Here is a 14,420-nt window from a genome sequence, read left to right on the forward strand (position 1 = left end):
AGCACTAAAACCCACAAATTATATATTTTTTAAAAGAAAAGGGGGGGGGGGGGAGAAAGTGTACCGCTACAACATAAAAACATGTCCTCAACCCAACTTAACAGGGTTGGCTACATGAATCCAGACAAGAAGAAGGAAAAACTAAGGTCAAAGAGAAAAGAAGAAAAGCATAAGCAAAAAACAGATTTGTTCTACGACTTCTAACAAAAGCAGAGGAAAATAAAGAGGGGTGGGGGTGCACAGGGGCTGGGGCTGGACAACAATTATGTAAACAGCATAAAAAAATCATAAGACAACATTATTCTCACCAAGGATCATTTTTTTGACGTCACTGGCTCTACGAGCTGCCTCTAGCTGTGACTCAAAAGACCCTGGTCTAGAGATCCTATTGCCAGTTAAGTGGTTTTCAGTTTGTGTTGGTTTCTGGCCGAAACAAGAATCACCTACATCACCTTGAATATTGTCCAGTTTCAAAAAGAATGTGCCATTAGGCCAGAGAACCTGTGAAAAGAGAGAAACCCAAAATTTAGGATCGAAACTGATCTCAGCTTTAGATTCAATTTCCATCGACCAAGTGACTCCCATGTTAACTTGGACATTACAACACTTCCTCCACAGCAACCCATAATTTCTAAAATGTGACAAGTTCCTCAAAATAAGCATGTGAACTTTAGAATTGAATGTTCTATTTCTCAAATAATTAAGTCACAAGGTCAAGTAAGACGAAATCTATTGAAAATAAGATAATGATAGAAAAATGACAGAAAACACAAGATATATGTGGTTGAATAAAGAATTCACCACTTGATGAACCTCAGCTTTTTTCCACGGTATATTTATTTCTGGGTTTTCAGATGGCTTCAAGTTTGCCTTGCTTTGAAATATCTGTTATACTAAAAGATGTGCATGAAATCGGTTGCACAAGGAAAATCATTAACTTCTGCTGAACTGAGACAATCCCAAGAAAGTCCTTGCAATATATAAACAAAAAACTTGGAATGCAAGAAAACACAAGCATCTGGAATGACTTCTTCAATTAGTAAAAGGTCCTAGTTATTCAAAACAGAAAGGTGTGATAAGAAATAAAAAAGGGCTGGAACCAAGTGTCAGTTTCATTACAAAGTGCAAATAGCAAGTTTGCCTCCATGGTCAGCCTCAGTTTTGACACAAAGAATGATGATGTTGTAGTGGCTTCTGACTGTTGGCCAGAAATGGGAGAGTATTGACAAGGTCACATGAAATTTCAAACTCACATTCAACCATATATTCTTCCATGTATGCCCATGCACACTTAGTAGTCCATGCACCCTCTCTGCATAGTCCTGAATAATGCTTCATCCTTCCACAAGGCAAATTCTGTTTCGGCTGAAAGTTGACATTTGACAGGAGACTTTAGTGTCTACCAAAACCACAATATTGGGGGATCTCACATGGCAGCAGGTCTGTGTAAAGAAGACTCTCTAGCCAAATACTTAGAAAATTTGTGGTTTTATTGTGAAATATATTCTGCATTTTTGCAATGAGAAAATTTGTGGTTTTATTGTGAAATATATTCTGCATTTTTGCAATATAAATATTTATGGATAATAATTAAGGAGATTTGAAGCATTTTCTCTTTCTTGTAGAAGTGTCGATACAGAGTCGGTGCAATGGGGACTGCAGTTTGTATCAGGATGGGAAAGAACTGAGGGACGTTGGGAGGTGGCTTCTCTTGTTTGCAACCTAAATATTTGACACAAGCTAATTTCAACACCAACTCCGAAAATTTCAGTCTTTTTTTCAAACTAAATAATTTGTGTGCATCAGAGGTCACGTTTTGCAAGTAAGACTCTTCTCTAGGGAAAAGGATATGCATTTCAAATGCAATGACTCAAAGCAAGACTTGCAACTAGCGAACATGTCACATCATAGTACTAAACTTCAAAAATACTGCCAAAGATATGAAGCAAAACACATTTGCCTACAGGAAAAACATTTCAAACGCAATGACTCAAAGCAAGACTTGACACTCGAAAATTAGTCTCAGTTTAGAATGAACTCAGACACATTCACATTCAAAATTACTAATATACCGAAGATCTTCAAATTCTTGGCTTAGATTCCTGATCTAAGTTCAAATGAATGGGGGCCAATAACCAAGAAACAGAAGCAACTCAATGGGATAGAAAAGAAAGACTTGGGGTTATTGGGCTAAAGTGTATGGGATGACCTTATAGGGTGTAAGGGATTAGACTGAAACAATAATAATATTTGATGGAATGACGTAGTAATTGAAGATGGAGTCAAATGGGTTGATAAGAGGCTAGAAAGTAATCAAAACAAAAGGTTTAAAGAGTGGTTCCTTGAGACATGGTGATATGGATGAAACCCCTGACATGGGCAAGTAGGGCTTTCACCCATAGAATTGGAAAGAAACTTGGATAAAGTCTAGGTGTTAAGAGTACACGAAATATCCTCCAAACTTGGTTGGGTTTAGATTGAAAGTTCTAGAGCTCCTTGATTTTAGAATCTAACAATTTTGAAACTCCCATAACTTGCTGGTTTCTAGGGTTAGGATGGTGGGATTTGGATCAAAGGTCACTGGGATTCCGGAAAGTACGTGCATGAAGTTCGGTTAGAGCTTCTTGATTTTGGTGGTTAGGGTGGTTCGCTGGAATCGGTCAAGAATTCAAGGAAAGGCAAAAGAAGGGAAAGATGGTTGGGGAAGGTCTGGCCTTCAAGCTTACCAGCCGTTAAACCTGAATCCGAGTAGTGGATGTGGATTTGATGAGGATGCAGTCTGAATCCAAAGGCCCCAAATGGGATCTTGGACGTTAACCACTAAGAACCTACCAAATCACCTTGGACTTTAAGCACCAAGGATCCCAAGCCTCTTGGACTTTAAACACCAAGCAATGATTCCAATTTTAGGCTTAGATCAGACAAATCTCAGAAAGAACCAGCAAAAGTCAATAACCAAGTAGTGTCTTCCTTTTCTTTTCTACTTCTTTTTTTTTTAGTAAATAGATGGCTAATCAATCTTACAATGGGATTCAGGATTCCTCAGAACAGGACTCGGGAAATTGCTGGACATAGGAATCCTACTTGCGATAGAACTTGGAACCTAGTACAGAAATAGAAATCAAAACCGTGGCCTTTAGAAGCTAATAAACAAAAGTGAAAGACTGTTCTGCCCTAATGCTTAACTTGGGCAGATTTACAAAAAATAACAGCCAAACTGAAATTGAAAGAGACAGAAAAAAGTGTCTTCTGGTGCTACTGATACTGATGGGTAGCAGCCTCTAGAGCCCTATTTGGGGTTCCTCTTGCAGATGAAGGTTTCCAGGCCCGCATCAATTCCCTCCTCAAAGGAAGTTTCCCATAAGAGGAGTCAGACGGACCTCACTGTTCATCTAAGAAGAAAAGAAAATGTCCATTTGTGTTGCATACCATATTTCAAGTTTCAGATGGTAACATGGTCCAGAAATTTAAGATGGATGGTAATGAAAGAAGCTTTTGGCTTACATCCTGAACCCAATGGATTCCTTGAGCAATAATGTCATCTCGTCGAAGCCATTGGATTTGCCTTAAGAGCCAGTCATCAATGGCATCTTCCATAACCAGCTGTAAAATTTGCTTTGAGATCCAGAAAACTTGTCTTCTGCAAAAGGAAAGATAATGACATATATCTCAGGTTGATTGGTAGTATGACATGAAAATATAGCATTATCAATTGCAAACATTTTCAACAAAGTTCAGGTTATGCAGATCCATCACCGAATTAGGCTTGTTTTACGGTTTCATATGAAATAATTCACTTTCAAGGGCCAAAAGTAGGGGTAATTAGGTAATATACAAAGGGGTAATTAGGTAGTTGGGCTTCCCCACTTTCATGTGTTTGCTGTTCTAGAGTGAACCAGATTCACTAGCTTGAACCAGTGATCCAATTTAAGTCATTGTAGGATATCCACTTTTTGGATTAGGGAATATTCCTTTTTAGATGTCATTACTTTAGACTGTTTACTCTTCTCCACACCTGCTAACAAATTTCCAAGGCACGCTTTACTTTGTTTTCCTAATCCAAGTAGGACAAATGCCTTTAGGCCATGTTCTAATATTCTCTTCTTTTCTTTTTTTTTTTTTTTTTTGGGGGGGGGGGGGTGTTGCCCTCACTCGAGAAATCTTGAAATTCATGGCCTTCACAATCTGTTAGGTGCTGCCTCATCTTCTTCAACAAGATTTTGTTAGCATTTGCAAGGAGTCATGTAAAGCCCGAGAGGTTCAACTTAAAGAACCCTTTCAACTAGTTTCAGGATCTCCTTCAAGTTATCTTCCAAGTTATGGTTTTTGTTCAAGTTCCACCGCTAGCAAGCTGCTGCCAAGGTTCGACTGCCGCAAGAATATGTTTACAAAATCTTTAACCCAATAATTGTTTTTCTAATTCTCTAACCCTAGGTTTCTTCCCAATCATAATATAACCTTCCATCTTTCACTGAAAATATGTTTACAAAATCCTCAACCCAATAATTGTTTTTCTAATTCTCTAACCCTAGGTTTCGTCCCAGTCATAATATAACCTTCCATCTTTCACTGAAATCAACCCCTGCCCCTACTGAGAACTCCATCCAGTTCACAGCCCACTCCCCATATTCAAACCCTAGAAACCCTAAAACTCACCCAACCAATTCAACCATCACTGTTGGCGCATATATGGATTGATTCTTCCCCTGCCTTAGGTGGAAACTCAGTTCACATCCCATCCCCAAATTTCAACTAGTTACCCTAGATTTACTCATTATCCACTTTCCAGAAACTGAAACCCAAATGCCTAAATTGCAGAAACTTCAATTGCAGCAATATTCTTGTCTGCAAAACCCAAACCTTTACAAACAGCTTCCCCTATAGCTGCCTAGCACATCTAAGACATCAAAGCCTAGAATTGACCAGAGCCGTTCGAACAGAATGGCAGTCTTATTTTAGATGACTCTAGATTCTGGGGTGCTGCAGGTATTATATGAAAGGAAGATAAATAGCATTTAGTAAACATTCAAAGATAAACCTGATATCAAATTTTAAGTTGAGAAACGCAAGAGATTACACTTTATGATGGACAGAAATTAAAATTCGAAGATGCTATGAGAAACCTGAAACTAAAGCTGATGCCAACATAAGCCAACGAAATGATTTGGAAATTAAAGATTGCTCATGCCTGTTTAAGCCTTTAGGAAGATGTTGCTTGATCATGAGTATGAAAATTCTTCTACCTCCTTTTCAGGCAAAATGAAACTAGCATTCATCCAATAACCGTTGACTAAAGGAAATAGAGAAGAGCAAAACTGAAACACTCTTCCCCAATTCTTCACAAGAGCTCCATTAAATTAATAAATGTTGGCATCAGATTCAAAGGCGAAAATATATGAATGTAAAAGCGCAGATGAAGATGTATTTAATGTTTCTGCATTCAAAACTTTGTAATTATGTGTACTGCTTGCATGTTATCTGCAACAAACTTCTTCAGGGAGATCAAGCAACCACTTGCCATGAACAGTAGGATAGTTTAAACCAGAAAACCTTTGACACAAGAAACCCATTGTACATGTATTGGTGAGACGAGGGAAAACAGGGCTGGAAAAGCAGAAAGAGATCCCATAATCACAGACTTTAAAGGTATACTCAACAAGCTTCTGCTGAATTGAATTCACTGTCCCAATGTTGGGGTATATGCAAGTATTTGAAGGGAAAAAGAACAAGACTCCTAGTAAAACTATGAAACTGAAATAACTTGCAACTTAAACTAATAAACAACTAAATAAATAAGAGCAAACTTCTATCACTCCCTTATATTTGGACTTCACTAAAAGTCTCCCACTCAAACTTTCACATTTGATTCCCTCAAGAACCAAACCCTTACCTCTCCCATAACATTTTTAAATACCCAAGTTACCCCTATATTTCTCTAATCCAGTTAGTTTCTCTCTTTCAAGTTGAGTCAGTTCATATAATGTGGTTCAAACTTACTAATTGTGATGAGCACATTTATGTGTGAAATCTTAGGGCATAAAGCATGCATTTTACACACTTAGAGTGGAGCTACCTTGGGTTTTATGCTGTTTTTGCAGATTTTTGATGACTTCAGTGGATATTTGAAGTTTTCGAGTACGATACACGTAAAGAGGTCCAATTTAATTTCTCAAGTGCGAAAAGGGCTCAATTCTACACATGATGGGCTAGGAGTCGATCGCGATGCGATTATGGGCCAACTCAAGAATATCTTAGAAATAAAGAAGCCAATTTTGATCGACGGCTAAGATTAGTTAGGATTTTATTTTACTTTATTGTTATTGAAAAAGAAAAAAATATTAGTGTATATATGGGACCCACAAGTAGTTAAAAACTAGGATATTCTAATTTTTTCAATTTATTCATAAATTTTCTAGAATATTTTATTTTATTAGATTTTACTTCCTACATTATTTTCCTCTCTCCCCACCACTTTCTATTTTTTTCCTTCTCTTTTCACACTAAGTCATTCTTTTCTTAAAAATAGATTTTTTTCAATCTTTCTTCTCCACGTTTTTTTATAATACCATTTCCCCCCCCTCCCTTATTCTCTCTCTCTCTCATGTTTTTTTATAATACCAGTTATTTCCCTCAATTATTCTCTCTCTCTCACATTTTTTTATAATACCAGTTTTTCCCCCACTTTGTCAGTTTTTTGGACCAAAAACCATTGAACCAGCTCTATCTGAGTTTGGTTTCCAAAGCTCTATCACACTGGTCCGATCAGACGAGTGATATGCTCTAGAGACTAGGGCTGTAAAAGGATTGGATTCGGATTGGATAGTGGTAATACCATATCCGCATCCTATTATATTCGGACGAAGTTCGGATAATATCATATCTGATTTCGGACGAATTCAGTCGGATTCGGATGATAATCGGATAGTTATTTTATTTAATAGATTCTTCTAAATGGGAATGAATACAAATTGAATACAAGTTTTCATCTACCTAGTAACATCTTTACCACTTTATTTGTAAGGGTTAGGTTTGAAATTTTAAGAATTTAGCAACTTTGGTAATTATTTTAGTAGAAAATCAAGAAAAATATTCACATAAGTAAAAAAATATAAAAATAAGAAAAACAAATCCAAATAAGTAACTTAGTTGGATAATTTTATCGGACGGATAATAACCGGTTAGAAAGGAGTATATACTGTATCCGCATCCTATTAGTAATTAGACGGATTCGGATACCCCTAAACGGATGTGGATCCGAATTCGGGAGCAGATTTCGGTTATCCATTTACAGCCGTACTAGAGACTCAGAATAATCTGATTACAATCATAATTAGATATCTAATGCCTAAAGTACTTGCAAGTATGATATTCAAGGTGCATAGTTTACTCACTAAAAGAAATTAACTTTAAAAAATAGACAATAATATTACAAAAGAAGTACCAAATTCCAGTCAAGAACAAACAGCTTTCATGGGTACCACTTGAACTTATCCTACTAACACAACATATCTACAGTAACCCTACTACCATTCCAAGGGACCAAAAACCATTAGAACTTTCTAAAGGAGCTATTTTCACACACACCATCAAGAAGCAACTATCTGTTTGCTGTTCAGTAAAGAAAAATGCTATGTGTTTCTACATGGCGCATACCTCTAACCAATGTTAACTTGAAGAAGAACAAAGAAGAAAACCTTTTCGCAAACAAAAACCTTCACAGAGACACTCACAACAACTAGGAATTTCCAGCATAAGATATTATGAGGTGCATACCATTGGATCCTAGAAATTATGAACAATATGTGATAATGTTCTTACAAACTATAAACAATATCGAATAGAATGGACCAAATTATTTACTGCAAGTCTGTAATTACATGATGCTGACACTGACTGATGAGGTGATACAAATTAATGATGCTTCAGAAGTACTCACCTTAGCCAACCTCTTCTGTTAAGTTGAAATATCTTATCAACTAAATTCAAAAGAGGAACACTAACATTGGGCGGCGTCCACTGCAAGGAAATTAAAGGTAACCAAGTCATACAACAACAATAAATGCAACTAAGAGAAAGAGTAAGAAATGCAATCCCAAAATAAAGTGCTGTGACCGCTGCCAAAATAAACAGAAACCATGCACTTGAAAGTTGAAACACACATGCCATTAAATGTTGAAGCACTTATAAGCTTCTCAACTTTCTCATGAGTTCAGAGCTCTATCTACAGTCAAGCTCTAGTTGTAATAATGCATTGAAACAAATGCTAATAGCAAGCTAGCATCAAGCAAGTTACTACATATGAAACACAATGAGGTACTAGCTCTGTGTAACACACAAAGTCATAAATAATGGTTAAAAATTCTGATGCGTTCATCTCACATGCTGATGGTGGACGTGCTCATGGTTGAAATTAATTCCAATTTTCAGCTAAAGTTTCTTCAGTACAGTGGCCTGACTCTTTGGTCGAAGGCATGGGATTGCACCAAGTTTCTGAACACCGTAGCTTTTACCAGCTAAGTCAACTACTACAGCGTTCATAAAGTTTGTTAACTCGAGCTCTAGACATATGGATCTTCTGCATTTGGTGCATTTATGCTTCTAGTCCTTCATCCAGATTCAAGGTCAGAAAGTGATGCAGCCCCAAAACTGAGCCTATGGTTGGGCTACCTAGGCCATGGGTCTTTGATCCTTTGGTTTTAAAGTGAATTGTGCCTCTTAATGGACCTATAATGGAGGCATCAAATGAAAATAGGAAGATAGGTTATATAATTAATCTATTTTAAGTCTTCTATAAGGACTATTTCAAGTGTCTGAATTGGTTAATTATGGTAGAATGTTGGGTCAATTTAAGTTAAGGCAGATATGTCCTTTTATGTCATACTCAGCTCTTTAAATTAATTAGATTGTAATTAGGACTCACACCTTACAGTGCAAGTTAAGTTGTTGTACTTTGCTTGAGTTAGGTTTCCTTTTTTCCTTTTTTAACTAAAAAAATTGTAAGGCTGTTATAGCCCCTTTAAATGCCCCATCGAGAAGATCCAAGGACAGACTTGAATTAAGAATTTTATTGCTGATTGCCAAGACCTGCTGCTGTAGTTTCTTCTATCATCTGAGAGACTGATTCTCTTGATCATATATTCATATCAAGCCTGAGACTCGGTGAGAACGTCCATGTTAGAGCTTCCTGGCGTATTATGGCAAAGTTGCTGTTGGGGTTCTTGGTGAGTAATAATGTTGAGGGCCTCTTTTGACTTTGGAATCAGTCTGCATCATTGATGTAAATCCAATTCTAGGGTTAGGGTTTCTAAGAGGATCTCCCTAGAATTAGGGAGTTGCCCAGAATCTTCCAGCAAATTAAGGGAAGATCTAAGAACCAAAGGTGATTTTAAAACTATTATGGGATGGAAAGGATCAACCTAAAATTATATGGGGAGTCCTTTGGGAAAAAGGGAAAGACAGGGTTTTGACAAAAAGTCTACATGGGTAGGGTAATTGAGATGGAAGGTAAAATTAGATTATTTCAATCTCCATAGGATGTAACAAAAATAGATGGGAAATAAAAAACCAAGATAAGGATCAAAATATGGATCGGTTCTTCAAAGATTTTCTTCTTGTTCTTCCTCTTCTTTCTTTCCTTCTTTTTCTTTTTCACCTTTCTATTTTTCTTTCTTCTTATATATATATATATATATATATATTTTTTTAATTTTATTTTCTTCTGTTTTTTGTATTCCCCCCCCCCCCCCTGGTTCTCTGATTTCCCCCAGAAAAAGAGGACAGGGGAGAGGGGGAGGGTTAGGGGGCTCGTGGGGCCTGGGATTGAAGGGGGACTGGACTAGGAGGGTCACGGAAAGGGGGGGGGGGATGGGGTTTAAGGGTCTGAAACAGCAAGAGGATGGGGATCTAGGGCCTGCGGGGGTCTAGGAGGGATGTTCTGCTATGCACACAACAGGGAGGGGGTTCGATTGAGAGGGAAGGCAGGGGAGGGAAGGGGATCTTTGTTTACTTACTTGGTGCTGCTGTGATTCAACTATGGGTGCTTGTTGATTGCTACTAGCTTGCTGGAATGAAGAAGAAAGGTTGCAATTGATGGGGATTGCTTGATCTCACTTACTCAACCATGGCCCCCTCAATTTAGGAAACCATGACCCTTAAAAATAACTTTATTCAATAATCAAGACAGAAAATTTCATAGAATACTTAACTATTATAGCCTTCGAATTTCAAAAGACTCTTAACTTGGGTGGGAATCCTTGATGGACAAAGATCCAACCACTAGACCAAAACTCTTGAATTGAAATCTAATTACTTAAGGGCCTGTTTGGTTACTTGAGTCTGAAGATTTCAAAATCTAAAGATTTCAAATCTATAAATTTCAAATCTATGGAGTCATGGTTCATAAATTTAACTGTTTGGTAAGCTTGAATCGTTAGAATGAAATCTATAGATTCATCCTTAAAAGACATTTATGAAGTCATGGTTCAAATGTTTAACACTTTTATAGTAGAGATGAAATCTCTGAATTTCACCTTATACCCATAAATCTACAGATTCATGTTTTTAGTGTAAAAAGGTGAATCTCTAGATTTCATGAATCCAGAGATTCACACAACCAAACGGGTATAAATCTCCCATTTGTGAATCCAGAGATTTCAAATCTCTGGATTCATGTAACCAAACAGGCCCTAAGGACATTAACTCTTGATTTGGAATCTATTAAAAGATGGGCTAATAATTAGACTTTAAGTTAAGTTAAATAAGCACATGCTGAATTCCCTTTTAATGAAAACTCTTAAGCACATAAGCAAAATTAAGATAACCAAGCACTCAACAAGACAAACTTTAATCAAAACACAACTCCTATGACCTATTCAAACACAACTCAATTTGAGAATTTAAACTAAACTGGGACTATTTCATAACTCACAAAATACTAACCCAAATAAATAAAGTTAGAACCATAACACTTGGATTGAGGGGGTTCCAACCAGACCCATTTTGAACCCTAAAGGGCTAGAAAAATGACCAAAACACCTTTGGGGTATTCGTCAAGCTCTGGATTGGGCCTTTCGGGCCTAGCTATTAGGCCCAATTATAGTGGGGGGGGGGTCAACTTGGTCACATCAATCATGCCCACAGCTGCTGCCATTGAGGCACTGCAACCGGTGAGGAGAATCAGGAGAATCATCTCCTCCCCACCCCTTTCTTTCCCCCTTTTTTTCATTTTCTTGAACCAACAAACCCTAATCCTCTCACTGAACAGAAAGCTATCAGTTCCTAGGATCGCACCTTCATTAGTTGCTAAGACTTCACTCAAACCTTTACCTCCACTAGCCCTAAATTCAATTTGGTTTGCAGACAATACCACCTCTTAAAACCCAAAACCCTCATCTTCTTGAAAATTGAGTTCTTCAAGTCAAGAACTAGAATTCCCTTCCAATCTTTCCATTTAAGTGCCACCAAACTAGGACTACACCTACACCTATTCTCCTAGGTTCGACCCAAATTACAAGCCCATCCCGTTAGTAAAAATGAACCTTCTGCATCTCAATGATTTCACCCCATTTGACAAAAACTCCTCGTTTCTAAATAAAGAATCCCTGTCTTTGTAAACTTTAGAAATCCCATAATTGAAATATTGAATCCATTACAACCCCTGAACCCACTTGCATCCCAACCAAGACATCCAAGAACCCATTTGAGATCTTTGGGTACCCGCTCACCAAAATTTCCAAGAAACCTTGTTCCGTTACAAAGATCTTGGTTATTGACCCTCATTTGTCTGAGGCTACACCATAGAAAAGACCCATGGCATAGGTGTATTTATGTTTACTCAAGGGACTTAGACACATACTTCCTTCTGAAATTGGTGTATTTATGCTTCCTGTCCTCCATACATGTTTCCAGTTAATAGAAAAGTCCCATGGCATGAGGTGCAATTGGCATGTGTGGGTGTCTTTGCTAATTGCATGGAAAGACATAAAATAGTCATGCTGGGAAATCCACACCTTTTATGTGCATCTGTATTCTGTGAAGATCACCTTCTACGACTAACTTTTTGTCTTCAGGAATTGAAGGATGTACACTGTGAAAAACTACTATCCAAAGGATCGTTTTTGTATATGTATGACTTCTCTTCTGTAGGAATATTCCCCCCCACCCCACCCCATCTGCATGTATGTGAAAGAGAAGGAAATTCATGGAGAAGTGATTCTCCTAACGACAATTTGTGAAATAAGAAAAGACTGGGAATTTGACGGGGCCTTTTGTCCCATCCAATTGATTTATGTATGTCCCAACACCATGCACAAAACCTTTCAGTGTTTGTCAAGGCTGTTATTGGATATCCCTTATCCTATAAACCAATTCTATCACCCAATCAATTAAATGTAGTCACCGAATGGAATTACCACATTCTCAAACACACACACCCCCACCCACCCGAGAAAAAACAAAAAACAAAAAACCAATAAAGGGGGGCGCATGTAAAAGGTTTACAGAATAGTCTGAAAAATCAAGGTATTAAAAGAATTTAAAAGAAATACATAAAAGCTCATTTTTAACACACCATCAATCAGTGATAAAAAAAATCAAGGTATTAAAAGAATTTAAAAGAAATACATAAAAGCTGATTTTCAACACACGATCAATCAGTGATGGTAGTCATGCTGAAAAACAAGCATTTAAAAGAAACTTGAGATTCTTTCGGTGATTGAATATTTATCAATGAAATCAGAAGTTTAAATGGTTTTTCTATCAATTATCTTACACTCTTACCAATTCCTAGTTTCTATTTCCTCAATATTCAATGGATTGCTAGATGCTTTAAGGAGATAAAAAGATGCTTTACTGTTGATTGAAAATAAATTATCTAAATAAATTGATAGATACAGCATACCTCAGGAGGCACTCCTTCAGAATCATCCACAACATCAGAAATTCTACACAAACTGGCAACTGGATTTCCATCTGGTCCAATCTTTCGAGGTTTTACTCTACGATTATGTCTTCTATCAGATTCTAAGCTTCTAAGATCTTCACCATGTTTGACAATCCGAGGTAAAAAATCTTTTGAGTTCAATTCATTGTCTGAATGCCATCCATTAGCTTTTGCACCAGAATCTAATTCTTCATGGCCACTGTCTCCATCTTTGACACCTTCCTCATATTCAGATAAGTAATTTGACGCGTCCATGTTATCATAGCTTAAATAAGTTCCGCCAGAAAAATTTGTGTTTACGTCCTCTGCATTCCAGGAATTCTTGCCCAAAATGGAAGGAGATGTTTCTATTGCTGATGACGAAGATGGAACGGAGACCTTACGCATTAAACCATCTGAAACCCCTTTGAACTGGCGCATAATATCATCCATGGCATCATCCACATTAACTGTTGTACACAGGACACAGAAAAGGAAAAGAGAATTGTTGAGCAAGAACGTGAATTACTGTTAAGCAAAAAAAAGAAGCAGGAACCAGTCAACCAAGAAAAAATAGCTAGTTAAAGCTCTAGTGCCACAATGTTTCACTAATCTTTTCTTTAAAATTTCTTCTCATCGGTAAAATGTTATTCTACACTAATGCAGTTATGCTGTGATTGATCTTTTCTTCAAATTTTCTGCTCATCAGGAATCACTCTCCTGCTGCAGTGTCTAATTTTTTGGGCTAACTAGCACTAAAAATTTTCCATAAGAGAAAGCAAAATGAACAAGTAAACAAAACATAGCTGTAAGTTGCTACTGTATGGAGGCATGAATCACCTTTAAGGGGCTGCAAAAGGACAGGCTAGTCAGAGATCGAGCTAGATGGAACTTAATGTGCTCAATTTAGTTAAAAGTAGTTTTTAAAGCATAAGGTTAGAAGTATGCATTATTTAACAGTGGAAAAAGTATCCTGTACTGGTGTCCATCACCTTCGGTGGGAGCGCAATCTCAGGAGATGGACTTCCAAATCTCGCTCTATAGATCAGATTTGGAATGCCATCTATTTTGACTTTCCTCTAGATTGGTAGCTATCCCCCATCCCCCTGTCAATGATGCCCCAAGGAACAGGCTTATTGTTGTCTCCTGGGGTCTTAGTTCTTCTCTCCGGTCTTCTACTTAAAGACCTTGTTTTCCTTCTTTCTTTTAATATAATTATTTATTCATCTCAAAAAAGAAGTATCCTATACTGGTGTGTGCTTCCCATGCTTGCACTCTTTGAGTCTGTTTCCCTCATCCTTCCTGAAAATGACCTCTCTGGCCCTATTGATTGGATCAAAGGGAGGTCTTGCACAGGTTTAGGAATCACATTCCCAAAAAAGAACAACTGTTCCTGCATAATATAGACTACAGGGTAACTTACATGATTACACCATTTGATCTCCGTAAAGATACGAAAAGCAATCTCTGGCCTAAGTGAGAATAATCTAACACAATGTGC

General features: G+C 37.4%; 1 protein-coding gene across 2 annotated transcripts in view; it reads right to left on the bottom strand.

The window, feature by feature from the left end:
* The window catches only part of LOC149014875 (uncharacterized), a 28,546-nt gene that overhangs the window by 1,577 nt on the left and 12,549 nt on the right, over window positions 1-14,420 (bottom strand). For both annotated transcript variants that reach the window (XM_089156285.1, XM_089156286.1), the window contains 4 exons: window positions 12,899-13,389; window positions 7,937-8,016; window positions 3,505-3,640; window positions 309-501 (listed from right to left, as the gene is read on the bottom strand). In XM_089156285.1, the coding sequence (XP_089012411.1) occupies window positions 309-501; window positions 3,505-3,640; window positions 7,937-8,016; window positions 12,899-13,389 (900 nt within the window). The remainder of the gene's footprint in view (window positions 1-308; window positions 502-3,504; window positions 3,641-7,936; window positions 8,017-12,898; window positions 13,390-14,420) is intronic.

The sequence above is a fragment of the Hakea prostrata genome, chromosome 5 (genome assembly GCF_041222555.1).
Source record: "Hakea prostrata isolate BN-2017 chromosome 5, UWA_Hpros_2, whole genome shotgun sequence".
Lineage (NCBI taxonomy): Eukaryota > Viridiplantae > Streptophyta > Magnoliopsida > Proteales > Proteaceae > Hakea > Hakea prostrata.